At 37.0% G+C, this 27,956-nt stretch overlaps 1 protein-coding gene across 2 annotated transcripts in view; it reads right to left on the bottom strand.

Moving 5' to 3' along the window:
* The window catches only part of TTC17 (tetratricopeptide repeat domain 17), a 141,298-nt gene that overhangs the window by 64,237 nt on the left and 49,105 nt on the right, over nt 1-27,956 (bottom strand). For both annotated transcript variants that reach the window (XM_003920009.4, XM_039470799.2), the window contains exons 11-16: nt 26,930-27,076; nt 25,430-25,545; nt 25,108-25,273; nt 23,846-23,923; nt 23,484-23,708; nt 18,461-18,647 (exon numbers count right to left, since the gene is read on the bottom strand). In XM_003920009.4, the coding sequence (XP_003920058.1) occupies nt 18,461-18,647; nt 23,484-23,708; nt 23,846-23,923; nt 25,108-25,273; nt 25,430-25,545; nt 26,930-27,076 (919 nt within the window). The remainder of the gene's footprint in view (nt 1-18,460; nt 18,648-23,483; nt 23,709-23,845; nt 23,924-25,107; nt 25,274-25,429; nt 25,546-26,929; nt 27,077-27,956) is intronic.

The following is a 27,956-nucleotide window of genomic DNA, read 5'->3' as shown; positions in this document are numbered from 1 at the left end:
ACCAAACACCACATGTTCTCACTTGTAAGTGGGAATTTAACAATGAGAACACATGGACACAGGGAGAGGGGAAACATCACACACTGGGGCCTGTCAGGGGAAGGGAGGCAGGGATGGGATAGCATTAGGAGAAATACCTAATGTAGATGACAGACTGATGGGTGCAGCAAACCACCATGGCATGCGTATACCTATGTAACAAACCTACACATAGTATCTCAGAGCTCAAACTGCTGAGCTCCAGTGAACTGCTTTATGATACTTTAAGTTCTGCACATGTATCTTAGAACTTAAAAAAAAAAAAAGAAAAAAAAGAAAAAGAAGTTATCAGAGTATCTGCCTAATTTCAACTGTCTCTCTCTCTGTGTGTGCGTGTGCATGTGCGTGTGTGTTTGTGTGTGTGTGTGTATGCAGGGGATGCTAGAGGCAGTATAGAGTCCATTTCTACCAATCTGTTAGAAGAAAGCAGCAATTAAATCAGATTAAAATCCTTAGCATATCTAAGCCCCAAAATGTTTAGTATACTTAGAAATTAAGTTTCACAGTCTGCTTTGTGTTCTCTTGAGGACATTTTAGTAGACAGAGTGAATTCACTGCCTTAAAATATGAAAATAGACTACAGGTACCATGTTACCTACAGTGGCTTACCTCTTTGCTCTTAACAACTCCCTCCCTCTAGGTTTTTTTTTGTTTTTTTTTGTTTGTTTGTTTTGAGACGGCATTGCTCTATCACCTGGCCTGGAGTGCAGTGGCATGAACTGGGCTCACTTTAACCTCCACCTTCCAGGCTCAAACCATCCTCCCACATCAGCTTCTTGAGTAGCTGGGGCTACAGATGCGTGCCACCACACCTGGCTGATTTTTGCATTTTTTGTAGAGACACGCTTTCAGTGTGTTGCCCAGGCTGCTCTCAAACTGCTGAGCTCAAGCAATCTGTCTACCGTGGCCTCCCAAAGTGCTAGGATTATAGGCATGAGCCACTGTGCCCAGCCCCCTCTAGTTTGTTAACCTTGTTTCAGTCCTTCCCCACAACATACTTTTTGTTTTCATGCAGTAAATGTAAGTCATATTCCTATGCAATTTATAAGTAATTTCTAAGACATAAATAATAAGCTGATTTGTAATACAAGCTATAGTTCAAAATTTAAGGCAAAGATGTTAGAAAAGTGGTCTTTGTGAAACAGTGGAATATTTTAAAGGTTTTCCTACTATCCCTGCTCCAATAGGCTTACATTATATTCTATAGTCTCCTTTCTTCTGCCTTTCAGCAAAGTCACCTTACAGGAAACATTCTGATGTATTCAATTAAAGTACTTAGGTGGAAAATACAGACAACATCATCCTTTTAACAGATATGAGTAACTTTTTATCTAGTGCTTTTCTCCTTACCTTTCTACCTAACTGCACTCAAAATTATGCAGTTATAAAAATAATTTCTTTTGGAAATAAGTAGCTTAGACACATGGTGACTTTTTCCTTTTATTATAATTTAAGCTACTTCACAGCACTATTTCATATTTATCTCTAGTAAAATACAATCTGTTTCTTAGAAAAGGTAGCAAAATACCATGAAGTGAACAAAAATATATCTTTCAGTTGCTCACCATTGTTATATAAAACTACCAGGACGCTTTTATTATAAGTGGACTTTGACACCACACAGAGTAATAGGTACAGCTGAGGAAGGATGCCTTACTGAGAATTGATATCTTTGTATTTTCACCTCCAGAGGTTGTAGCAGAGTCCAACAGACCTTTAGCCAAGAGGAACACTTCCACGGTATAAATTCAAAGCCTGCCTCAGCTACAGCCTTACCATATAAACTTGGGCAACTCAATTTGTCTCTGTGTCCAGGACTTTTTACTCTGAAATGGAGAGACAAGCTACTCTCCTACTGTCAGGGAATTCTTGGGAAACACCACTAATGAAACCACTGCTAACATAAGCACACACAAGCTGAATCTGGATGAAACCTAAGCTGCTGATGACTGCGCCTGAGAGACAAATGAAGCTGCCTCACCTCCTCTGCCCTGTTCTATTCTCTACTTGGGAAAGAAAAAAAATTATTTGAACAAAAATAATGGCTCCTTAGACCTGTTCTCATTCAGTAATTCCTACTGAATGAAATTCTTTGCAGAAGGTTTTAAAATAATGGTTTTGTACTGAGTAACCTCAAAAGTACAATGGCAAAGAGAAAAGAGACCATATTAAAGACCTGAAATCAGCAATCTCTCCTGGTGAGGTGATTAAGCCAGAAGAGAGTTTACAGAAAAAAAACAAAAACAGTATGTGACTTCCAAATATGAATGTATGTACATGTGTGTGCGTGTGTGTGTGTGTGTGTGTGTGTGTGTGTGTGTGTATGTTTCCCTTTTACTACATATTCTGGAGTTGAATTCTGTTCTGGGAAATACTTTGTTCACAAATGGTCACGTATGGAATTTGCTCTGCTCAAGAATTTAGACCTGAATTGGCTTCTGCAGACCTATATGACTTGTATTCCATATGCCCTGCCTCCTTTTAGAGCAGTAAAAGGAGAACTGGCTATAAATCTGGCCTTTGGTCTTGCCATATGGCCTTCTCTTAAATGACGAACGCATAAGAAGCCAAGTCAGCACGAGTTGAGACACAGATTCCATGACACGTAGTCTGTGTTAGAAACTATTTTAATGATGAATCCAGGCTTTCAGCAGTTATAAGTACTTCTAGAATGGTAAAAGATCAGATTACATCTCTAAAGCAAGTTTAAAATTCATTATAAGTTTACTATGAGACTTTTCCATGCAGAAATTCTATTGAAAAAGAAAATCAACTGACATAGCTTTTTTTTTTTTTTTTTTTTTAATTAAATCTCTGGCTTACTTCAGCCTAGGGAACTTTTCTTTAAGCAAGAATACTGGGGAAACAAATTCAACAGACTTCCTGAGACTGATCCATAGGTGTTAAAGTTTTCAATGAGGGTCAAGAGGGACATTAGTTTATAACTTTCGTTAAAAACAGTAAGGACTGAAGGTGGGACAATACAGGCTACCTGTTAGATGTGTCTGCTCCTAGTAGACCAGTAAGACAGTAAGATTCCATTTTTCTTCTCTCTCCAACAGTGGGAGCTGCATAACTTAAAAGGAGATTTGTATCTACTTATGTATATTGAGCGGGGGTTTCCGAGGAAGTACTCTGGGCAAACTTTGGGTGGATACAAGTTAATTACTCTTTATTACTTTTAATACTTAGGGATCTGAATAGTTCAGACTTGAAATATCATCAGCCAGTTTGCCATTGAAGAATATTCTATGTGCAAAACGTTCGGGGGAAGGTATGGAATGCTTGGTGAGCTGGGGTATGCAGATGAAAAAAGGATTGGTTTCTGCACTCAAGGAGCTAGGAGAGTCTTGTTAGAGAGCTGTGTGATGTACACAGATAAAATGTCTGATTACACATTACTTATAATTAAGGGGTCAAAAGGCATATGGTGTAAGTGGCTCTTGAAAGATGGGTAAAACTGGTACTTTTGTGTGTTATGTGCTGCAGGAAAGAGCTGCAGAGTTATAGGATACAGCTGCAGAAAACAACGCACGCTAACTCATCAAACTAGCAAAGCAGGAAGTATGCAGCAAAGAAAATTAACTACCCGCGGCCGGGCATGGTGGCTCACGCCTGTAATCCCAGCACTTTGGGAGGCCGAGGCGGGTGGATCACGAGGTTGAGAAATCGAGACCATCCTGGTCAACATGGTGAAACCCCATCTCTACTAAAAATACAAAAAATTAGCTGGGCATGGTGGCACGTGCCTGTAATCCCAGCTACTCCGGAGGCTGAGGCAGGAGAACTGCTTGAACCCAGGAGGTGGAGGTTGTGGTGAGCCAAGATCATGCCATTGCACTCCAGCCTGGGTAACAAGAGCGAAACTTCGTCTCAAAAAAAAAAAAAAAGAAAAGAAAATTAACTATCCGCAATGGCAGCATCATTTGGACCAAGATTTGGTACAATTCCCATAGATTCTGCAAAAGGCAAATGTTATTAAAGTTCTTATAATCAGTGACCTTAAAATGCAACATATCTTTCTGATTCAATCACACACTCTTGCAGTAAGTCTGCTTCACTCACTTCTTAAACTTAGAACAAGCCTACAAGGTCAGAGGCGGCTTAGATTTCCTAATTACTCACAACTTTAAGTGTTTATCATTTGCCTCGCTTTTTTCCTGCTGTGAGTGGTCACCTGCTGATGCAGAGGAACGTGATCTAGTAGGAAAACCAACAGACTTGGTTTACGTAGTAAGTATGATATTTAGGCCCATCAAATGTCCTTTGCATTAGTATAGGTCGTAAGTATGATATTTAAACCAAAGTTTTAAATACGGTATTGGTATTTAAAGCTTACTACCAAACTAGACTTGGTTTAGGTAGTGTGATATTTAAACTTACCATTGGTATAGGTAGTAAGTATTTAAACCAACAGAGCTTGTACATCACACAGCTCTCTAACAAGACTCTCATAGCTGTTTGAGAGCAGAAACCAACCGTTAATTATGCCCAGCACTTTTTGGGCTTTTAAGGCTTGTCTTTTTTCCCTACAGCAAGGATACACAGCAAGGCTGAGGCTAATGAAGTCACAAAGGTTATTTCATCTTTTTTACTCCTCAAATTAAGTGAACTACAAAGACAGTATCTTTGAGAACCCAAGATCCTGGTTATTCCATAATTGATCAGGAATTTGAGTCTAGCAATACCTCATAGGTCCTAGATAGAAGGAAAAAGATCAAGCACTAGGAAATGTCCTTTGCACTGGTAGAGGTAGTAAGCATAATATTCAAACTAGTTTTTTTTTGTTTTGTTTTGTTTTTGAGCTAAGTCTTGCTCTGTTGCCAGGTTGGAGTGCAGTGGGGCGATCTCAGCTCACTGCAACCTCTGCCTCCTGGATTCAAGCGATTCTCCTGCCTCAGCCTCCCGGGTAGCTGGGACTACAGGCACATACCACCACACGCAGCTAATTTTTTTGTATTTTTAGGAGAGATGGGGTTTCACCATGTTGGCCAGGCTGGTCTCAAACTTCTGACCCCATGATCCGCCCACCTTGGCCTCCCAAAGTGCTGGGATTACAGGTGTGAGCCACCATGCCCAGCCAAACTAGTTTAAAAAAAAACCCACTGCTGGGCGGTGGGCAGATCACGAGGTCAGGAGTTCGAGACCAGCCTGACCAACATGGCAAAACCCTGTCTCTACCAAAAATACAAAAATTATCTGGATGTGGTAGTGTGTGCCTGTAATCTCAGCTACTTAAGAGGCTGAGGCAGGAGAGTCGCTTGAACCCGGTGATTGCAGTGAGCCGAGATCGCGCCACTGCACTCCAGCCTGGGTGACAGAGCAAGACTCCGCCTCAAACACACACACACACACACACACACACACACACACACACACACACACACACACTGAAGTCCCTCTACCAAACAACGTTTTGAGCAGAGCCTTGTGGATGGATCTCAGTAATAAAGTTTCCCAATTCCCTGATTGCATATCCTGCCTCAGGGGTATGGAATTAAGATACGCAATTTGATTTGAAGGTAACTACTTACACCTAAGTACCTATGGCCGATGCATGATCAGGAGGAAAGTGAAAAATACATGATAATATCATGTATTTTTGTTATGTATTTTTTCCTCTTGCTTTATGTCACCAAATCAGTCACCTGGGGACACTCACCTCAGTGGCCACTTTGCACATAACAACACAGTTCCAGGATCTTACTCAAGTCTCTCTCAACTTTTAACATTTACGGTTTTTAGCCAGTGTACTGTGAGAGGGATGGTGAATTGATTACTAATTTGTTCATATTAGGTTTTTCTCTAGCTGTATTTCTCATCATCAAGGGACACGGCTTTATTATTACAGAGGTGCAGCAGGAATCAGAAAACTTGCTTGACAGCAGTAACCCCTCAGCTGCCACGGACCTCTAGCTCTTTTTCCTGAAATGTACTTAGGCAAATTGTGCTTATTATTTTCTGTAATCATCTCACTGTATATTTGGGACCTGACTAGGTTATTGAAGCCTGATAACTAAAGAGGTTTAAAGGATGGCACAATTTGAATGACAAATTTAGGTTTGTTTCTATAAAAGACAACTAAATGGGAAGACAAATCCAAAGCGGTGGTCTTTTTAATAGGTGTGAAATGTGATTTAAATTTCTCCTGCATCTTTGAGATCTTAATAAACTTTCCTGGTTAGGAAAAAGTGACAGATTACTGAGATTTTCTTGAACAAAAAGTAGCTCAGTATGAAATAAATTCAACCACTAGCAATAAATACTAACAATTCAAGAAAAAAGAGGGAGAAAACCCCAAACAGCAACACATGTACACATATATATGGCAGGCATCCTCAGTCTTAAGTGTTTTAAAATCTCACTAATACTCTTTTCTAATGATTATCAGACTCGCTGTTTTATATCCATCAACCATGGAACTGAGTAGAGACAATCCAATGATTATATTTGTAAAGGGGTTTACATAGTTTGTGCTGTTTTTAAAAAATAGTCTAAAACTAGGAATTCATTTCAATTGTCTCAAAGCAAACATAAATAACTTTCTGAGGCACAAACCACTTAGAAATTTTAAAAAGAGCCCACTCTACTAACGTAGAATAGGATGTGTATTTTGCCAATTAGAATAATTTTTTCATTATCTTTTCAAGAGACAGATGTTCCATTATGTTTCCCAGGTTGGAGAGCAGGGGTATGATCAGTGTGCACTACAGCTTCATAGTCCTGGTCTCTGGTGATCCTCCCGCCTCAGCTTTCTAAGTAGTTGGGACTACCATGCACACCACCAAGCCCAGCTAGAATAATCTTTGTGAATGGAGAAGAGTTGTTTAAATGCTTGCTATTTGAGATGGCAAAACTTAACATGATATAAACTGTCTTCAAAACCTAGAATGATGAATGAAAAGTAAAGATTTAGACAACATCCAATGAACTTGCTTAACTCACTACACACAAGTGTATATAACAAGCCAGTCCCCTTCAGTTCCTATCAGGAGGCTGAAACACAATTGCAGCAGCAAACCCTATCAAAAATACCTTGTTCAGTGACTAGTGGGAACTATATAAAACAGACCCCATCTTGCTTATCTTCCACATTTTTTTTGGTGGTGTGTACAATCCCTTTGTCCTTTGTGATGTGAGTTCAGGAAATCACAACAAGCTCCTGCTGCAGAATGGAGCCTATGCAAAGAAAGATGATGTCTATATATAACCTTTCAACCCTATCAGCAGATAAGTGAACATAAAATATGATTAACAATGCTTTCCAGTGGGTGTGCCCACACTAAACACAGAACAGAAAGAAACAGCTTTTTTTCTGTGATCTAAACTTATTATTTCAAAAATATAACTAACTTAAGATAGTTATAGTTTGGAGACTTAAGATAGTAACTCCCAACACTGGCACAGACCATTTGCACACCTAAAGTGTTAAACTCTGTAATTCACGCTGCTTATAAATTTGTCACTTATTTCTATTGACTGACTGACTGATTAAGATACAGTCTCACTCTAGTCACCGAGGCTGGAGTGCAGTGTATGGTCTCAGCTCACTGAAACCTCCACCTCCTGAGTTCAAGTGATTCTTCTGCCTCAGCCCCCCAAGAAGCTGGGATAACAGGTGTCTACCATCATGCCCAGTTAATTTTTGTGTTTTTAGTAGAGATGGGGTTTCACCATTTTGGCCTGGCTGGTCTCGAACTCCAGACCTCAAGTGATCCGACTGCCTCAGCCTCCCAAAGTGCTGGGATTACAGGCATGAACTACTGCACCTAGCCTGTAACTTATTTTTAAATTAATCGACATTAAGTATTCCATAACTGAGTGACATGCTGCAATGCTACCCAATGCTGGGTGCCTCCAGGAAGTGCTAGCAGAATGTCTAAAGTGATAGTTTATTTGCTGCCCTTGGTCTCAGTCCTCTTGGGCATCAGAGCCAAGTCTACAGGGGTTCAACTCCAACAGTCCTGGTGAAACAGAATCAGACTACTTCCTTTGTGTATACTATATGATTTGGCTCAGACTATCCTGAGAAATGCCCTATTTCTTCAATCACCCATCAAGGTTTTCTGCTATTTTATTAAAAATACACAATTACCATTTCAAGTTTCCTTTTTTTTTTTTTTCCCCAGTGGAGTCTAACTCTGTTGCCCAGGCTAGAATACAGTGATGCAATGTCAGCTCACTGCAAGCTCCACCTCCTCGGTTCAAGTGACTCTCCTGCCTCAGCCTCCCCAGTAGCTAGGATTACAGGCACACACTACAACACCTGGCTAGTTTTTGCATTTTTAGTAGAGGCCGGGTTTTTCCATGTTGGCCAGCGTAGTCTTGAACTCCTGACCTCAGGTGATCTGCCTGCCGCAGCCTTCCAAAGTGTGGGGGTTACAAGCGTGAACCACCATGCCCAGCCACCTTTTCATGTTTCTAGCAAATGAATTTTTAAAAGAAAGCTTTTCTGATTTGTGTTCTATTATCATTACACGTTTTCTAAAGAATGATTCCTGGCTGGGCGAGGTGGCTAACACTTGTAATCCCAGCACTTTGGGAAGCCGAGGTGAATGGATCACCTGAGGTCAGGAGTTCAAGACCAGCCTGGCCAACATGGCGAAACCCCATCTCTAGTAAAAAAAGAAATTAAAAAAAAAATTAGCCAGACGTGGTGGCGGGTGCCTGTAATCCCAGCTACTGTGGAGGCTGAGGCAAGAGAATCACGAACCCAGGAGGTGGAAGTTGCAGTGAGCTGAGATTGAGCCACTGTACTCCAGCCTGGGTGACAGAGTGAGACTCCATCTCAGGAAGAAAAAAAAAAAGATTCTTGGTATCATCTCCTATTTGCTTTAAAGTTATTTTAGTCACTAAGTGGCAGGATAAAATATGAGCTATATTTTAGAAACTATGCTAATAGCTCCAAAAGTAATTCAATTATATACAGAGAGCTCACTTTAATACTTCCATTATTCTCAAATTTATTCATGTTATTTCAGTGTAGGTATCTCCCCATTTTATAGAAAATGCTTTTGATAAATGAAGTCACCAATGATTTCTAAACTGTTAAACCCAGAGCTTCGCACACTTTATTCATTTACCAATTACTATAATGATTTTTCCATAGCTACCAGTACCATTACTTACATGTTTTTCTTTAATGAATCTAGAGTTTAATATTACACTAATTTAGGTTAAAAGGGAAAATCATTACCATTTTTCATAAATAACAGGTTTTATGTACCAGTTATATATTTTATCTAATGCCCATCAAAATAAACCATAAATTCTAAAATTAAAATACCAACTAAAAGCTTGCAAATGAATCGATACAGGACACACTACTATTGTCTTCTTTGTCCTTCTCAAACCCTCTGTTCTAAACTTCATGACCCTGGTCTCCCAGGGCCTCTATTTATTCACTTTCACTGACTCTATTCCTTAAATGTTAGTATTTTCTAAGATTCCGTTCTTGGCATTTTCTTCACATCCTGCACATTCTTTCTGAGGGAATCAGAGGCATCTCTGAATGAACATGTCTTTCACTGAACTTGTTATTCCCAGCACAACATCAATGCATAGATGATTTCTCCTCTGTGGTCCCATTCTTAACAACATTGAAATCTGTCCAGTTTCCGAAGTTAGAAACCTCTCTAGTTAATTTTGCATTCTGAAATAACTGTTTTCAGCCTTTCCTCTCTCATCAAATCTCCAACTTTCTCTGTTCCTCTTCATTCTCATCTGACAAGTCACCTCATATTTTGCTGAGAAGCAATCAGAAGTCTCACCATCAACTCTTTCAACATACCTACAACTTTACCTATGTATCATCCTTGTTCCTAGGAATGATGCTAACATTTGTGGCTTGGATCTCTTCCCCTCTTGTCCACTCAAGAATTCTGCTTCTACAATTAGCCCTTTGCTGCATCTTCAAGTTTTCCCACTTTGTTTGATCATTCCTATTGAAACATGCTACAGTGCTTTCTTAGAACAACAAATACCTTCAACCCCACAGCCTCCTCCAGCTATATCCCATTTTCCTGCTCTTCACTATAGCAAAACTTAAAGAGTTGCTTGTCATCCTCCCTTCCTTCAAAACCTATTTCACACAAGCTTTTACAAGATTACCAATCTCCATGTTACTAAATGCAGTAGTTCATTCTCTGCCCACTTCCAGCTCAATCTCTCAAGATATAGCATGCTGGGATAATAATAATGATATGCTTGACAACTCCTTAAAACATTTTCTCAGCTGGGCGCCGTGGCTCAAGCCTGTAATCCCAACACTTTGGGAGGCCGAGGCGGGTGGATCACGAGGTCAAGAGATCGAGACCATCCTGGTCAACATGGTGAAACCCCATCTCTACTAAAAATACAAAACATTAGCTGGGCATGGTGGCGTGTGCCTGTAGTCCCAGCTACTCAGGAGGCTGAGGCAGGAGAATTGCCTGAACCCAGGAGGCGGAGGTTGCGGTGAGGCGAGGTCGCACCATTGCACTCTCCAGCCTGGGTAACAAGAGGGAAACTCCATCTCAAAAACAAACAAACAAACAAACAAAACAAAAAAACATTTTCTTTGCTTGGCTTGTGGGATAAAACACTTGAATGGTTTTTCTACTAGCTTACTGGGTACTGCTTTCATGCTTTTTCTTCCTGACCTCTGAATGTTGGCTAGAATACCCTAGTAATTAATTTTTGACCCACTTTCCTTTTTATAGTAATTACTGAGGTAATTTCATCCAAGCTCATGACTTAAAAAAACATTCATATGTCCATGATCCAAAAATTATTATCTCTAGTCTGGTCTCTTCCCCACCATTATAACACTCATGTATCCAACTACATATTCAACATCTCTACTTAAACACTTAATAGGCAACTCAAATTTAACACGTCCAAAACCAAACTTGTTTTTCTTCCCAAATCTTTTTTCACAGATTTGATTATCTCATTAAATAGCACCACTATTTACCTGATTGCTCAGGTTTCAGATTTAAGAGTCACCCTTAGCCTCTCTTTCATTTCCCACATCCCTTTCTAGTAGTGTCTTATTGGTTCTACCTTCAAAATATATCCCAAATAAGATCATTTCTCACTTTCTCCCTGTCCACCCCAGTAGTACAGGCCAATATAATCTCTCACTGATATTTTTACAGCAGCATCCTAACAGGCCTTCATGCTTCTGCTCTTAACCCACTATTCTATTCTCAACAGAGCAACCAGAGGAATTACGTTAAGATGAAAATCAGTTCACTTTACTCTTGTGTTCAAAATCTTCTAAGTCAGCAGTCCCCAACCTTTTTGGCACCAGGGGCTGTTTTTGTGGAAGACAATTTTTCCACAGACTGGGGTGTGGGAGGGATGGTTTGGGGATAATTCAAGTGTATTACATGTTTTCTGCACTATATTTGATCCCTCGGATGCACAATTTACAACAGGTTCATGCTTCTATGAGAATCTAATGCCACCACTGACCTGACAGAAGGTGGAGTTCAGGCAGTAATGCGAGTGATGGAGACTGGCTATAAAATGCAGGTGAAGCTTTGCTTGCTGGCCTACCACTCACCTCCTGCTGTGCCACCCAGTTCCTTGTCATACATCTTTCTCTTAGAATAAAAGCCCAAATTGTTAGAATGGTCTACAAGGCAGTAAAAAAGTGGCTCTATCCTCCACCACTTTTGTCTCTGCTTTCATCTCCTACATCCCCACGGCAGATGGAGACCCCTCCTCGCTATTCCTTGCATGAACCTTTGCAATGCTATTCTCTCTGCCTGAAATGCCTTTAAGCTATATGTCCACACGGCTTAGAACCTCTATCCTCCCTCAAATCTATGTTCAAATGTCACTTTCTCAGTGGGGCCCCCTTTACTGACCCCAACCCCTCCTGCTATTTTCCCCGGCGTACCCACTTTCTAATTAAATGATTTATTATGCTTATTATCTACTCTCTGCTTCCCTCTACTAAAATGTAGCTCTGTAAGAGCTGAAGGTATTTTCTGTTTGGTTTTCAATTCCTAGAACAGTGACTGGAATATAGTAGGTAAATATTCATTGAATGAATGAATGAATGAATGAATAAACCACACCCAGTTTCCTTTGGGTGAAAGAAAACAAATTGTTGCTTTAGAAGATTATATCCTCTGTCAAATTTCATACTTTTTAAGTATAATTTGGCCAGACTAACCTACAAGGACTGGATGAATAGTTGTGAAAACATCTTAGGCAAGGGCCAGTAGGCTCATTCTTTAAAAGAATACACATTTTTTGGGGGCATGCAGGACAAAAAAAATTCACATTAAAACCAACAAATATTTATATATAATGTCTTTCTAGACTGAAGTATAAAACCAATGGTCATCAGAATCTCATACATACTGTCTCTAAGTTCTTATAAAAACCAAAAGCATCCCTTTTGTTCATAAAAACTAAATGTTGGAAATCCCAAAAGAAAAATACTGGCTACTAAGCTAATACTACAAAAGTACAGCCATAAGCTCTTGCACATAAAATAGAAGGCTATGCGGCAATCTAATGATGCAAGATTCAGAAAAGATCAGAATGACATGTTAAACTGAGAGAGATGATTTTAGGTGGGCTCTTGGGGTTCATTATGACTGCCCCCCATATTTAGATCCATGTTTTATATAGAAATGTATCTCTTTTGAGTGATGACATAAAAAGTGTAGTGATTATATCACTTTCATAAAATGTCCCAAGAATCTACAAATATTCAATCTTTCAATCATGGCAGTGGAACAGTTTATGACTAGTTGAAGAATTACGCACAGGAACCACACTGGCCCTGGAAGACAGGGACTCACATTTTAATTTCAGCTCCACCAATGACTGACTGTAATTTGAGTAAATCACAACCTTTGCTTATAGGTTCATAAATGCATAATTGTTTTTCCTATTCTCTCCTCTATCACATGTTAAATACATGTTAAAGATACATGTTAAAAACCTATTAACCAAATAATTATAGTCCTTTTAAGTAAAGAAATATACAGATTTAAATGCATTACTTACACAGAAATACATTTGGTTTTGTTTCAGGATATACCTGCATCTCAGGATTTTAAAATATGCAATACATTAACCAAAATTTTAATTCTTTTTACAGAAATAAATAGAGGTGACCTAACTAGTAGCATATTTAAAACACTGTAAGAGTCAGGTGCAGTGGTACACACCTGTAGTCCCAACTGTTTCGGAGGCTGAGATGGGAGGATTGCCTGATCCAGGAGTTAGAAGCTATGGTGTGTTATGATAGAGCCTGTGAATAGCCACTGCACTCCAGCCTGGGCAACACAGTGAGTCCCTGCCTCTAAAAAAAGTGCTATTAAAACTGGGTCTATGAGAATATCTTTTAAAAAAGCAGATACCTTTACCAATTTTTATTAAAAAATGTGAAAGAATGTGATAAATCAAAGATCCTTAATTGCAGGACATGCTGGAATATCCACTGGAGGGCAGCAAAATGCAGGATTTCTTTTTCTTCAACATCTGAACTCTGTAAAATTGCTTTAAGCTGCAAGTTATAAATCTACAGAAATTTAGGTTGAAGAACACAGACTAAAACTACAGGCAATGAAACAAGTTATAAAAGGAGATATGATTTACATAAATAGATGCTATAAATACAGAAATACTGTGAAGAGAAGACAAGATAATCCATCTGCACACCGGAATAGATATTAAATCTTATGTACATGATTTGAAAATTCTACTTTTTTCTCCAGAGACAAAAGCTATCAAATACACATTAGAGAGAGAAACTTGCATTCAATTATAGGAACACCTAAACATTAAAGTCTGAGTTCTTCTGCCTAACATTTATTCATACTTTCTAAGGATCTGGGCCAATTTTTTAAGTAGGCATGTGCCTCAATTAATTAAGAAGAGATCAGAGGTCAGAAATCTTGGGGTCAGTATTTAATTATATTCGGTAAACATCAATCTTGCTGTTTGTGGCATAAAAGTCTAATAAAACCACTGGTTTTATGCTAATATTAGAAAAATAAACTATTAAAAATAAAGTAAAAGCATATATATAAAAGATATAATAAGACAGTCTAGATTAGTAGTAGAAAAATATCTTTGCTAGATGTAACTTAGTTGAAGATTAGTATTTCAAAAATATTTTACAGTAATAAATGCTTGGAAAATGTACTATCGTATTGTAGTGCCAAATCAACATATTTCTGGACTCTTCTACAGATTCAATATTTAACCATTTTGCTCACAGTGTTATTAAAAGCTATTTTCCATTTTATAGAAAAGATAACCTTTATTGTTTCATGAAGTTTCATTCTCTGTGACACTTTTATTTTTTCCAATTAAAAAAGGCTGTTTTTGCCGGGCGCGGTGGCTCAAGCCTGTAATCCCAGCACTTTGGGAGGCCGAGGCGGGTGGATCACGAGGTCGAGAGATCGAGACCATCCTGGTCAACGTGGTGAAACCCCGTCTCTACTAAAAATACAAAAAATTAGCTGGGCATGGTGGCACGTGCCTGTAGTCCCAGCTACTCAGGAGGCTGAGGCAGGAGAATTGCCTGAACCCAGGAGGCGGAGGTTGCGGTGAGCCGAGATCGCGCCATTGCACTCCAGCCTGGGTAACAAGAAAAAAAAAAAAAAAAAAAAAGGCTGTTTTTTTAGTATTGAGCACTTCATAGACTTTGCTTATATTCAAAAGCATTCTAAGTTTAACAGATTCTATTTTACTTTTAAAAGGACAACCTTGTTAGTGAAGAATGAGTTTGCTACTGTAAGCAATTCAGTTCTGCTTAAGTTAAATAAAATTGTAAAATAACAAGCCTATAAATGTGGAAAATTGTAGGTATTTTAAAACTGCCCAAACAAGATGTTTAATCCAAACCGAAAACACTAACTTTTACAGTCAATTCAAGAGTGGACAAGTGAAAAATCAATGTATTAAGTTCTCCTTCACAGCATCCTTGAAATGGTAGTGATATAAAACTACCTATAAAAGACCAGGATTTATAAAATTTTATTCAAAAAAGGGAGAGATGATGATAATAAACAGTTGCTATAAGAACACATGCATCTAACAAATGGCAGCCAATACATTGATTTCTAGGTTAATAAAAGTTTGAAAACATTGTCGGATAAATAATTTTCAGTAATCAATACAATTTTAGCTATAAAGTCTTTGTAAGTACAAAAAAAATTTTAGTATAGTGATTGTGTATGTTTAAGTTGAACAAAACAGTATTTAAAAATAATAGAATACATTACTTGCATAGGTATTCCAAGAAACAGAAACTGTAAATCTGCATGAAAAATTCCATGATTATACATGAAAAATAACAAAATACTTGGTAAACTGCCCATCCTTTTACCAGGAGTTCATACTATTTAAGACATTATATTTTACGGTTGCTGTAAAAATGATTATGTATTTATTTTTGAGACAGAGTCTTGCTCTGTCACCCAGGCTGGAGTACAGTGGTGTGATCTTGGCTCACTGCAACCTCTGCCTCCTGGGTTTTAGTGATTCTCCTGCCTCAGCCTCCTGAATAGCTGGGACTACAGGTGTGTGCCACCACCCAGGTAATTTCTGTATTTTTAGTAGAGACGGGGTTTTGCCATGTTGGCTAGCTGGTCTTGAACTCCTGACGTCAGGTGATCCACCTGCCTTGGCCTCCCAAAGTGCTGAGATTACAGGCGTGAGCCACTGTGCTCAGTCAAAAATTATCAGGAATTCCATGACTATTACATGGAAAAAGAATCACTAGCCTTGTCACTTTCTTGAACCCTTTTTACTGCCATAATAAAAACTTAGAAAATGTCAGACAAGGTAACTTATAAAACCTACTTCAGTATTACAAAAACAAAAAATGTAAAGGCAAACAAATCATCTGATTTTAGAAAAGGTATAGAAATGCTAATTATCATTCAGAGGTTTTTTTCTTTTTTTCATCAATTATTTAGCAAAGCTCAGAGATAACTGGAATAGAAGCAACTGTCTAGATTTCAAACATAAGAAGTTCCTGGTTTCTGTAAAGGTGTTTGGCTTCTTTCAAGTTTTAGCTTTTCAAAATTACAACTCAGAAAAGTAACTATGAATGGGCTACATTACTCTGGAAACAAGTAACTCAAAATCATTGCCAAAGAAAAACACAATATTGAAATTGTTTCACTACTACTAATGCATTTTTAAACCTAGAAAATACTATAGCATTCAAATTCATTAAGAGGTAACAGTATTTATTTAGGTGTTAGTAAATGTTGGGATTCTTTTCTAATTCATGTCAGAATGATGTTAAGTCTACCAGCAGTAACAGACTATTAGCTGTTCTTAGGTAACTTATGACATTTGAAAGTTCACAGCACTCTGAGAAGATGCAGTAGAATTTAAAACAAACAAACACTGCTGCATGTTTTCTAGGATTAAGTAACTTCTTCCAGTGTCCTTAGCAAGTTTGAGCAGACTTTTTAAACTAAATGTGGTAAACTCATTAATTACAATGTAAAAGGCACTAAATATTTTTTTTTTATTGATGAGCTCCCTCTGAAAGAACTATTATTTAAAAAAAGTATTCCGTCTTTCCATGTCAAATTATTTTATTTTATTGTTATCATATTGTACCTAATACTATTCTTTGAATACTCTGGACTATTAAATACCACAACTCTGAGAAAGATCTGTTCCAAGTTACTGGTTTTCTGGACTAGTTGAAGTTACGCTCTGGGGAAAAAGTCCAAGACAACTGTATTCCCTCTCTTGACATAAGTGATGTGAACTACGAATACATTACAAGAAACTGAAATACTAAATAAAAACATGTGAAACTAATGCTAAGGAAAAGATCTTTTAGAAAAGGGTCACTATACATATATAGTGACAAAACTCTTCTTCTCAAAAATAGAAATAAAATCCAAGAAAGGTGACGGAGATGATAGTAAAGAAAATAAGATATTCTATTAATAGAAAAAGCTCACTGAAAAAGTAAAATCCTGTTTATAAGGCTGTTCTTAAGTAGCCCACAACCTTTAAAAGACTACAGTGTTGTGAGATGATGTAGAAGAACTAAAAAAGAAGACCATAATATATCTTCCGGGATTAAGAAGATAAAATTCACAATTTGCACCTTTAAAAGTCTGAGCACCTTGTATTCACTATGAATGTCTAAGGGCTTACTTTTTACCTAGTATCTACTATATGGTAAGAGCAATGCAACTATTATGTATCCATAAATATAAAAAAATTTTAAAATTAAAAAAACTAATGGGAGAGCTGCAGTTTAAACTCATGTAAGATTCTAGTGCTGGCTACTCCACTCTATTGCCTTGCTATACTGTTTTAGGGTTTTGGTATTCATAAAAGAACTTTAATTCAGATTGTGCTCCATACTGATCCACAACACAGTTACAGTTATACTGCTGGGAGATTCTTGGTTTCTTCAGTAAATAACTGGGCTTGACATTTAAAGAAAAACACGACTTACAGTCTCTCATTCTATTAAAATTGTAAGGCATTCTGGTATAGTGATTGAAGCAAACCACTTTCTGGTCCCAAATCTACTAATAATTATCAATGTCTTTTAGACAAGTCATGTAAATAAGTGGATGTCAGGTTTTTCTTTGTTTTTAAATATCAAAAGTGAAGGAGTTGAACTAATATCCATCTGATTAAATATTATAATCTAACTTGAATATTAACAAAACACACACTGTGCACTCTAACGTCTAGATACTGAGGATCCACAAATATGTAAACTGTACCCATCCCAATTCAAGGCATAGAGTTAAAACTCATGGTTTTATTTTTTTCTTATAGTGAAGGTTAAACAAATAGAGAACCAAATATCATGAGATTCTCAGAAGGTTCTAATAATGAATGTGCAATAGCTTTAGACATTAGCTTTACCCAGATGGATACACTTATACACATGCATATATGCCCATGTATATGCTACGGGAGAGAGTGAAGAAAGGAGAAAGATGCCACTTAATGTCGGGTCAATATATTAAAGGTATAGTAAAGGTCTGAATCACCTTCAATGAAAGACAAGGAGCTGTATTTCAGTGACTGAGTATACAGAACTGCTTCAATTCAAACTGTATACTATGACTTCATGGACAGGAAAAATATACTTTACTGAGAATATCAGTCATTATAAAACACCAGAAATTTTGGAAGGAAGAAAAAAATTGCAAAGCCTATTCATCCCAGTTGAATAGACCACATATTTTAGTCAGCCTTTCTTAACCAGAGTTCTGTGAGAGAATTAAGCCTTAACACCCTAAGCATCTATAGTAAGTGAGGAATTAACATGTATCCCTATGCATCTGGAATTAGGCTAGTTACCTAAAATCCTTGGTCTAAATAGAGAAAATCATTTTCTGTGTTCTTTGGATCAGAATAATAACTCTGGCTGGGCTCATTATTTTGTCACCATTTAACAGCTGCTTACCACTGCAGACAGAAGAAGTGATGTTGTACAGAAAAGGATAAAACTGCATACAGCGGATCAACTTCAGGCTGTTTTCACACTCTGGGCATTTGGTGGTTAATTTCAAGGCCTGTCTAAAGGCCTCAAGTGCCCCACTGATATTGTTCAGAGCAAGGTAAGCATTTCCCAGGCTCAAATAGGTCAGAGGCTGAAAAGAAAAAAAAAAAAAATCAGCAAAATCTTAATGAACTAATATTTTCTGGGAGTTACAAAATGTTTACAGTATATGGCTTTTGACTCTTTTTAGGTTACGCCATAAACGTTACTGCTAACTGTCCATTTTATTCATACCAGCTAATTCTAAACTGTGTTATACATGTAAATTTATTGTTTACTTTTTTGTTAAGCTAAAAAATACATAAAGGATGTAACATAAACTACATATGTATATATCCCTGTAACCACTACACTGCTCAAGATAGAAAAATGTTTTCAGTACTCCAGCAGGTTCCCTTGGGCAATCCAACCACAGAAGTAATCATTGTTGTGATGTTGTGACTTCTGTCATCACAGTTCTTGAACATCAGGTAAATGAAATCAAACTGCATATTCTCCTATGAGTACATGAAACATGTATCCTTTTGTAGCTTCTTTCACTCAATCTAAAATTCACTCATGCTGCTGTGTACATCAATAGCTCATTCTTTTTTAACATGATGTGTAATGTTCCAACATAAGAATATACCACAGCTTGTTCATTCATTCTTCTACTGATTAGCAGTTGGGCTATTTACACTTTCTGTCTATTATGAATAAAGTTACTATGAATATTCTTGTAAAAGTCTTTTGATAGGCATACTGTTCTCATTTTCTTTGAGTATATACTTAGTATGGGTTGTAAGGTAGATGTATATTTAGTTTTAGTAGATATAACCAAACAGTATTCCAAAATGGATGCACAAATATACACTCCTACCAGCAAGTGTGAAAATTCAGTCTTTGTATTGTCTTTTTAATTTTAGCTTTTTTAGTGAGCTGCAGTGGTGTCTAACTATAGTTTTAATTTGAATTTCCCTCATGAATAATAATGTTGAGGGTTTTGTTTTTCAGGTGCCTATTGGCCATTTGGATATCCTCATTTCTGAAGTGCCCGCTCTTTTCTCTGTCTCAAAGAATTAGATTGCCCTTAATGCCTTGAAGGAGCTCTTTGTGTATATTATATATTAGTCCTTTGTTGAAAATAAGTATTGCAAAAGTCTTCTCTATGGTTTGCTTTTTTACTCTCTGAAAGGTACCTTTTGATAAACAGAATTTCTTAATTTCAGTGAAGTTCAGCTTTTCATTTTTTTCTTTTATAGTTAGTACTTTTTGGCATCTTTGCCTACTGCAAGGTCATAAAGATTTTCTCCTATGTCTTCACAAAGAAGCTTTACTGTTTTATCATTCATATTTTGGTACATGATCCACTTCAAATTAATTCTGTGTATGGTGTGAGGTAGAAGTCAAAGTTCTTATTTTTCTTCATAGGGATACCATCCAATTACTCTAGAACTAACTTACTGAAAAACCAAAATGTTTTTCCCTTGTTGAACTACAGGTATGCCTTTGTATAAATCAATGGCTATATACATGGTGGTCTACTTCTAAATTCCCCATTATGTTCCATTGATATGTTTGAGTATCTCTGTACCAATACCACACTCATTTAATTATAGTAAATCTTGAAATCTAGTAATATAAACCTTCCAATCCTGTTCCTCTCCATCCCTTTTCCCCATTTGTGTGTGTGGTGGGGAGAGGGGCTATTTTAGGTACAGTTCTATGTAGATTTTAGAATCAACTTATCAATACACAAACACATACATGCAATTACTAGGTGTTTGAGATTGAATTGAATCTATAAATCGATTTGCAGAGATCTTACATCTGAACAACACTGACTCTCTTAATGTGAACACAATGTATATCTCCATTTACAGGTTGAGTATCCCTTAACCAAAATACCTGGAACCAGAAATGTTTTGGATTTCAGATTTTTTAAGATCTTAGTATATATTACTATATTTACTGGCTGTGCATCCCAAATCTGAAAATTCAAAATTCAAAATGCTCCAATGAGCATTTCCTTTGAGTATCAGGTTGGTGACCAAAAAGTTTTGGATTTTGGAACATCTGGAATTTTAGATTTTTGAATTTAGGATGCTCAACCTGATATACGTCTTCTCTTAGTGATATCTTATAATCATATATAAATCTTACACATCATTTTTTAGGTTTATTCTTAGATATATGATGTTTTCTTTCTTTCCTTTTTTTATTTTTGAGACAAGGTCTTGTTCTGTTGCCCAGGCTCGTCTGGAACTCCTGGGCTCAAGAGATCCTCCCACCTCAGCCTACCGAGTAGCTAGGACTACAGATGCACACTACCACTAACTTTTTTTTTTACTTTTTTGTAGACATGGGATATCCCTGTGTTGACCAGGCTTGTACTGAGCTCCTAGGCTCAAGCAATCCTTCCACCCTGGCCTCCTAAAGTGCTGAGATGACAGGTGTGAGCTATGACACCAAATCTGATGTTTTCTTGATGCACCTGTAAATAGTGTATGTTGTGTGCAATTTTCCAATTGTTTGCTGAGACTTTGCTTTTATAAGCAGCCCAAAGTATTCAGTTTAGGCCATTTTAACTGAAATACACCTATTTTTAGTGTTTTTATATTTGCTTGAGTGCAAACCATATGTTTAAATTTATCATTAAAAATAGTTAAAAAGATCTGAGAATGCTTTATTTTCAAACTGTACAATAAATCCCTATGAAACACAATGCTTATGATTTATCCAATTACCTGCTTTTGATTCAGGCTGTTAGATGATCAGAAATGCCTCACTGTAACCAAACCAGGGATAAAAAGTATTCTAGATTAAGGAGATCTAACCCTAAGCAGCTCAGATTACATTCAAACTATTACTTAGTAGTTCACACCCAGATACAAAATTAAATCGTATACTTAGATTTCAAATGCATCTTTGTATTTTGCATAAGGAAACAAATGGTTATAATTACCCCTATTAACAAAATGATGGCTGTAAAAAAATATCTTGCACTGAGATAAACTGGTTAGCATTTCGGAAAAAAAGCTGAACTTTTCATTTCTTCATCTGAAAAATAAGTACTGAGTGTTTAACTATGTTGCAGGTATAGTTTTGAACACGGAGGATAGAGCAGAAAATAAGAAAGATAACTACTGCCTTCATAGATCTTACAGTCTAGTGTGAGGGTGTCAGAGTAAAATGGGATGGAGAAAAATACAGAGGGAAGAAATAGAGGTTGTACTAGCTGTGGGTGGGGGTGCACCATTTTAAATAGAGTTGTATGAGAGGGACTTACTGAGAAGTTAGTATTTGTAAGACTTTAAGGAGGTGGAGAAGCAATGAAGAATCTTGGTGGGATGAAGTACTCCAAGCAGAGACGACAGAAAATGCAAAAGCCCTGAGGTAGGAGCATGCTTACTATGTTCAAGGAACTACAAGGAGGCAAGCGACGCTAGAATAGAATGTGCTGAAGAATGACTTGACAGAGATAAGGTCAGAAAAGTAACAAGGTCATGTGGGACCTTCCATTACAAACTCTTGTATTTTCCCGTGAGTTCTACGGAGAGCCACTGCAGGGATATGAGCCAACAAATAACATTTGACTTTTTATAAGCATTTCACTGCTTGCTGTATGAGAATAGAATGGGGGACAATGGCAGAGAAACCAGTTTAGAGGCTTCTAAAACAATCCAGACAAAAATAATGGTGGTTTGGATGGGACAGCAGTGGAGACAATGATAAGTAGGAAAATATGAGGCATATCTTGAAAATAGAATCAACTAGATTATCTAGTGGATTGAATTTTCTCTGAGAATAGGAGAAACACATGACGGAAGCCCCTAAGTTTTTGGTCTGAGCTACTGGTAGCTTAATTATTTCCTGAAACGAGGAAGACTAGAAAGAATAAATTTGGAAAGGTGTTAAGGAGCTTGGTTTTGGCCTTAGTTCTCGAGTTCCCTTTAGACATCTAACTGGAAATGTCAAGTAAGCTGCTGAATAAGTAAGTCTGGAGTTCAGGGCAAAGGTGACAGCTAATTCAACAGGAAAAGAACAGTCTTCTCAAGATACGAAGCTGAATAACCGGATATCCATGTAAATATGAACTTTGATCCGTATCTCACACTACAAAGAAAATTTAACTTGAAATGAATCATAGACCTAACTGCAAACCCAAAACTATAAAATATCCAGGAGACAACAAAGGAAAAGATCTTTGTATGTCTGAGAATCAACGTTAAAGATTAAGCCATAGAAAACAAAACAGTTTTGTGAGAACACTTTAAATCTAACAATGGAAACCTATAAATATTTAGACATTAGGTATAAAATCAATTTAATTGTATGTTTATTATAACTGAATTTCATGAAAGCTAAAATGACAACAATTATAACATCCATTCTGATTTCAGAGATGTTAAAATATGAAAACAAAAGTTGTATCTTCAAAACCATGAACTGCAAGGCAGTGATGTAACTCCATAAGCTGCATGTGGGAGGTTCGGGGCATGAAAATCAATGTACCTACCTACTGTTATCAAAACCAACGTGGAACTGTCCTCTGGTTGAATGGTATAAATAGTTCTATAAATTAAAGTTGTAAAACAGTGTAATATTAAGCAGTTTGCATGCTGTGATGAGTAGGATAAAATACAAACCAGATGTTTCAGACTGACATAAAAAAGTGCAAGTATATTTTTACAGCTATGTTATTCTTATTTAAATTAAGTTTCAACAAAAACTTAACTGTGTAATTATAAATTTCACTCATTTAAAATTTAAAGAGTACATAAAAATAAAACAAAAGCTTTTGATACTCTCTTGAAATAATGCAAATTCTACTCTGAAAAACAAAACATGACATTTTTTATGCTTTCCTCAGAAATATATAAATTGTGATCTAAATTTGAGTTACCCTACATAGTATACAGAGCCATGAAAACCCATAAAACCTCACCTCAGAGCTATTGATGGCCAAAGCTTGAAGTAGTAGCTTAGTGGCATCAAGATGAAGGCCGTAGTGAATCAAAAGGTTGGCCAAGTTGACAAGAGGAACGTCTTGGTACTGAAGTGGAGCTAGATTCAAAGCCCTCTGAAGACAGGCAATAGCAAAAGTGCTATTTCCTACTGCTCTCCAGTATAGTCCAGCTTCATTGAGTATGAGCCAGACAGGAGCATTCGGCTGAAAAATACAAAAATACTTCAGTTCGTGCAATGGTACAGTACTTGCTCTAAATAAGATTTTTAATAAGTGCATTTTAACTTTTAATTATACTTAAGAAACATTTAAGTTTCAGATGTCCAAAGTAAATAACTCACCTTATTAATAGCATGAAATAAGAAAGACCCAATTTCTTCTTCTGGGACAGTATAGTTATTAATACGGGAAAGCAAAATCTGAAACATCAAAAGGAAGACTAACTCAATTGAAAATAAAAGGGTAGACATTTGAAAAGAATTTCTATAGATGGCAGTCTTTTCTTGAGCTCCTCAGGAACACCTAATTTGAGCAAATTATAATCATATAAATATCATAAATTCATTGACATACCAACAGGTGTTGACCTGCTCACATGTATGTACTAGTTTGTTTAACTAAAAAGTTATGACATATATACCCAGACACAGTAAAGTAACCACCATATCCCATTAAAGTCAGCCTAAGTGTTTAGAATCCAAAAAGAGATTATTCAGAAGACAACAGCATGTAATATGTAATATCTGATGTAATAAAAATCTACCATCTTTCCTTCTTGGAAAATACCAGATCTTCAATTATTCTACTTCATGTTACTGTAGCATTTATATAACTGTGGGCAACTCTAAGGCATAGATCATGGTCTGTTTATCTTTGTATTCCTAGCACCCAAAACAATGTCTGGCACATAATGTTTTTGGCCTAAGGAAATGTCTGTTGAATATAAGTAGTAATAACTGCTTTTAATTTTGAAATTAACTTTAAAAAAAAAAAAGGTGATTATGATGGTCTGTGATCGCTAAAAAGGTTAACTTTTTTTCACTTCCCTCTATGGAAAATGGTACTAATACGGTAATCTATAGCAATAAAACATTTGTAGTTATATATAACTAAAAGGAATTTTGGAAAAGAGCATAACTGAACTTCTAATATTTCCAAGTGGTTATCAAATTAATACAAATTCTAAGTAACCTCATATAAGGCCACAGTAGGGTTGATAAGGCCAGAAAAAAAGATTCTTCAAGCTTTCCATTTATATAAACTTCTGGAGGCCTGGAGGATGCAAAGCTAACTTTTAGTGGTCGCAATGGCCTGCATTACACCGACTCCATTAGAAAACAGTTCTGTGCTACTCATCTTCGAAGTGCTCTGAGTTAGTGGAATAGTGCTTAGGTGATCTACGTACAGCAGCCCTGAGGAGCTCTCTCTAGCACTCCTTTAATAGCACGACTGACTTCGCCATCATTTCACCAGTTCTTTAACTCTATCCTTCCATTTTATATAAGCTCAACAACTACCTTCTATCATTTTTTTGTTCCATTTAAGAGGCTTCTGAAGTCACCCAGAATGGACGGCAATAAATACCAGCCTAAGTGAGCCTTACTTTTCGTGCATGGTCATCTGGCATTTTGGCTTTCAGATCCATGCGAACCTCTAATTCTTTGACTAAGTAGGACAGAGTGTGGCTTTTTCTGAAGTCAGTTATGGAACAGTCAGGGGTTTGGGCCTCTTCTTCTGTAGAATAATCATCACTGCTGAGTTCGTGGATCCTGGCACAAGAAAAAGGAACAAGATTCATATTTTCAAAGTTTGGGTGACTTCAAGATAAAGACTTAACCTTTCAAGTCCAAGGCTGGTGATCTCAAAGAACTGCCAGGTGACAATCATGCAGAATCAGGTGCTTTGCCAAATCCATCAGCACTTGCCTGAGTCCTTTGTTTTCCGGAGGCAGAAAATACGTTGGTAATTCTCCACCAACAGGGACTCTAGGGTAGCTTTCTGTACAATCTGCTCTTTTAGGCCACAGAATATGCTGTTTGTCCTGATAAAGAAACAAAATTTCTCATCAATTTCTTTGGATCCAGTATCTCAATATGCTAAATAAACCTTTACAACATATAAATATACAACATATAAATATACAACAATTAAACAAAACTATAATATCTTAAGACTATGGTAGACTCCATAATACTCCTGCTACTGCAGATTATTAACCTAAGTCAGTAATTCTTCCTGCTTTAACCACAGACTCGTTCAGGGTTGGGTGGGGTATAAGCCCAGTGAGACACAAGAAGAGGCTTGCTTGGGGTTTCTGGGAAAGAGCAGCAAGTCTTAGGCTCTTATGCTACTTATGAACAAAAAAAAATGTTGCTCCAGTTGCTGCTGGCTGTCATCTTATGACCATGGAAAAAACCAAGCTTTTGGATGAAACCAATATTGTGGATGGCAGAGTGAAGAAAAAAAAAGAAAGAAAGAAAAAGAAGAAATGGGTCACTGATGACATCACGGGGCCACTGAATCAACCAAACCTGAAGTTTATCCTATCTCTGGACTTCCTGTAATAATAGGCACATTTTCTTGGTGTTTAAGTTAATTTGAGGTGGAGCTTATTTGACTTGCATCTGAAAGCATACATAGCTTAAAAAACTGGCATTGAACACTATTTTCCCCTGAACTAAGGTCTCTGTCAATGCCAAAGTTTAACAATTGGTTTATGATTTATAAAATGTTCATTTTCTCTAAATATAAATAAGATGTACCAGAGGTTTATTAAACTTGAATCTTGAAGCTATCAAACTTTAGGGGATTTATATTACATATAATTAAATCCAAATGGCCATTTAATTCTGTTATACCCTTGATTAAATTCTGAAAATTTAAGGGTGAATAAAAAATACATAGCCTCTTTCCCCCTACCTTGGTATTTGCCTCAGCAAACCTACCATTCTTTCTTAGCTAGTCTAGAAATGCACATGTACTAACTTCTTTATTGTCTGTATCTCCTACTAGAATGTAGGCTCCAGAAGAGCAAGGGACTTATCTATTATACTGCTAGTATTAGTCTGGCACACAGGTGGGAGCTCAATAAAAGAACGCCGATTAAGTAAGTGAAGTATAAAAAACATATACTTGGGTAAAGTTTAAAAACTTGTTAAGGTTGGTAATAATACCCAGCATAAAGCTTTGAACTGAAGTCAGTGTGTCTATCTACTCTATTTGATTGGGAAAAACTCAAGCAGAGACTGCGTCTTACTCATTCACTACCTAGCAGAATGGCTTCCATCTAATAGAAATGCAATAAACATTTGCTGAACTAATCTCAACAGTCATTGAGGTCGCATTAATCAGTGAGGTTGAGGGCCACTGCTTTAATGGATCTTGCCAGTTTGAGAAAACTCCTTCATCATCGTCTATTAACTTACCCTATATGCATCAGAGTCCCTGCCCCAAATCCAGAGAATAGAATGGGCTACGGGAGAAGACTTGACAGAATCATTGATATCACTCTGATTTGATTGAACATCAAAGTTCACAGACATCATACTGGAGGTTGATGAATCCTCACCAAACTAGAAAACGAAACAAAAAGTTCAATCAAATTGAAAGTGGAAAAGGAGTTGTGACTATAATTTAACTCACACCAAAAAAAGCAAGTAAATACTCAAAATTAGTAGAAAATCAGAAAGTAGCTCAGTAATAAAGCAACTGGATCTTTTAATTTTAAGAGCTATGCCCCAACTATATTTTTTCATGGATAATGCACAGTTAGTAACTTTCAATAACTTTGCCACTGGAGTTTGAGAAAAATGGCATAGGTCGTTTTCCTGTTCCTTAGCTTCATTTTTATGATTTAGTCTCTTTAGGTTAATAATTAGCTAATTTGGAAATTTCGTTCATTATTCCCCTTTTCTTCCTACACTAAAATGCTCACCACACTAAAATTAGCGTGCTGTGTGTGGGTAGATGCGAGGGAACTTAATAAAGTGTTCTTAAGGGTGCTATAACTATCACTTAAGGATTATAGACTATTCTGCAATCAATTACAAAGAAAAGTTATAGGGGTGAAAGGGTAACCTAGAAGATGAGAGAACACAAACATATACAGCCTTTCTTCAAAGCAAGGTGGAACAATGTTGGATATACTTACAAGGTGCTTGTGTGTTTCTGAAACCTTGCCAGATAATGAGAATGGGACTGGGGATGGGATGGGGTAGGAAAGACATAAGTAAAAGGAATGAATATGATGAATTTGTAGCTCTAGGTCTTTATGACTAGGAATGGAGTCTTTCACTATATAGTGGTGATACAATTTTATGAATATAGACTATTGGAAGCTACACTCTTTGAAATGGTCTATCCTGAAACCAACAAAAAGTCCAAAAGGTACACTGGGTTTCAATCTATTTCATTTCTAAACATCCCTATTTTTCCCTTTAAAATGCTTGGTTT

The sequence above is a fragment of the Saimiri boliviensis genome, chromosome 6, assembly GCF_048565385.1.
Source record: "Saimiri boliviensis isolate mSaiBol1 chromosome 6, mSaiBol1.pri, whole genome shotgun sequence".
Lineage (NCBI taxonomy): Eukaryota > Metazoa > Chordata > Mammalia > Primates > Cebidae > Saimiri > Saimiri boliviensis.
This window is presented reverse-complemented; position numbering and strand designations above follow the sequence as displayed.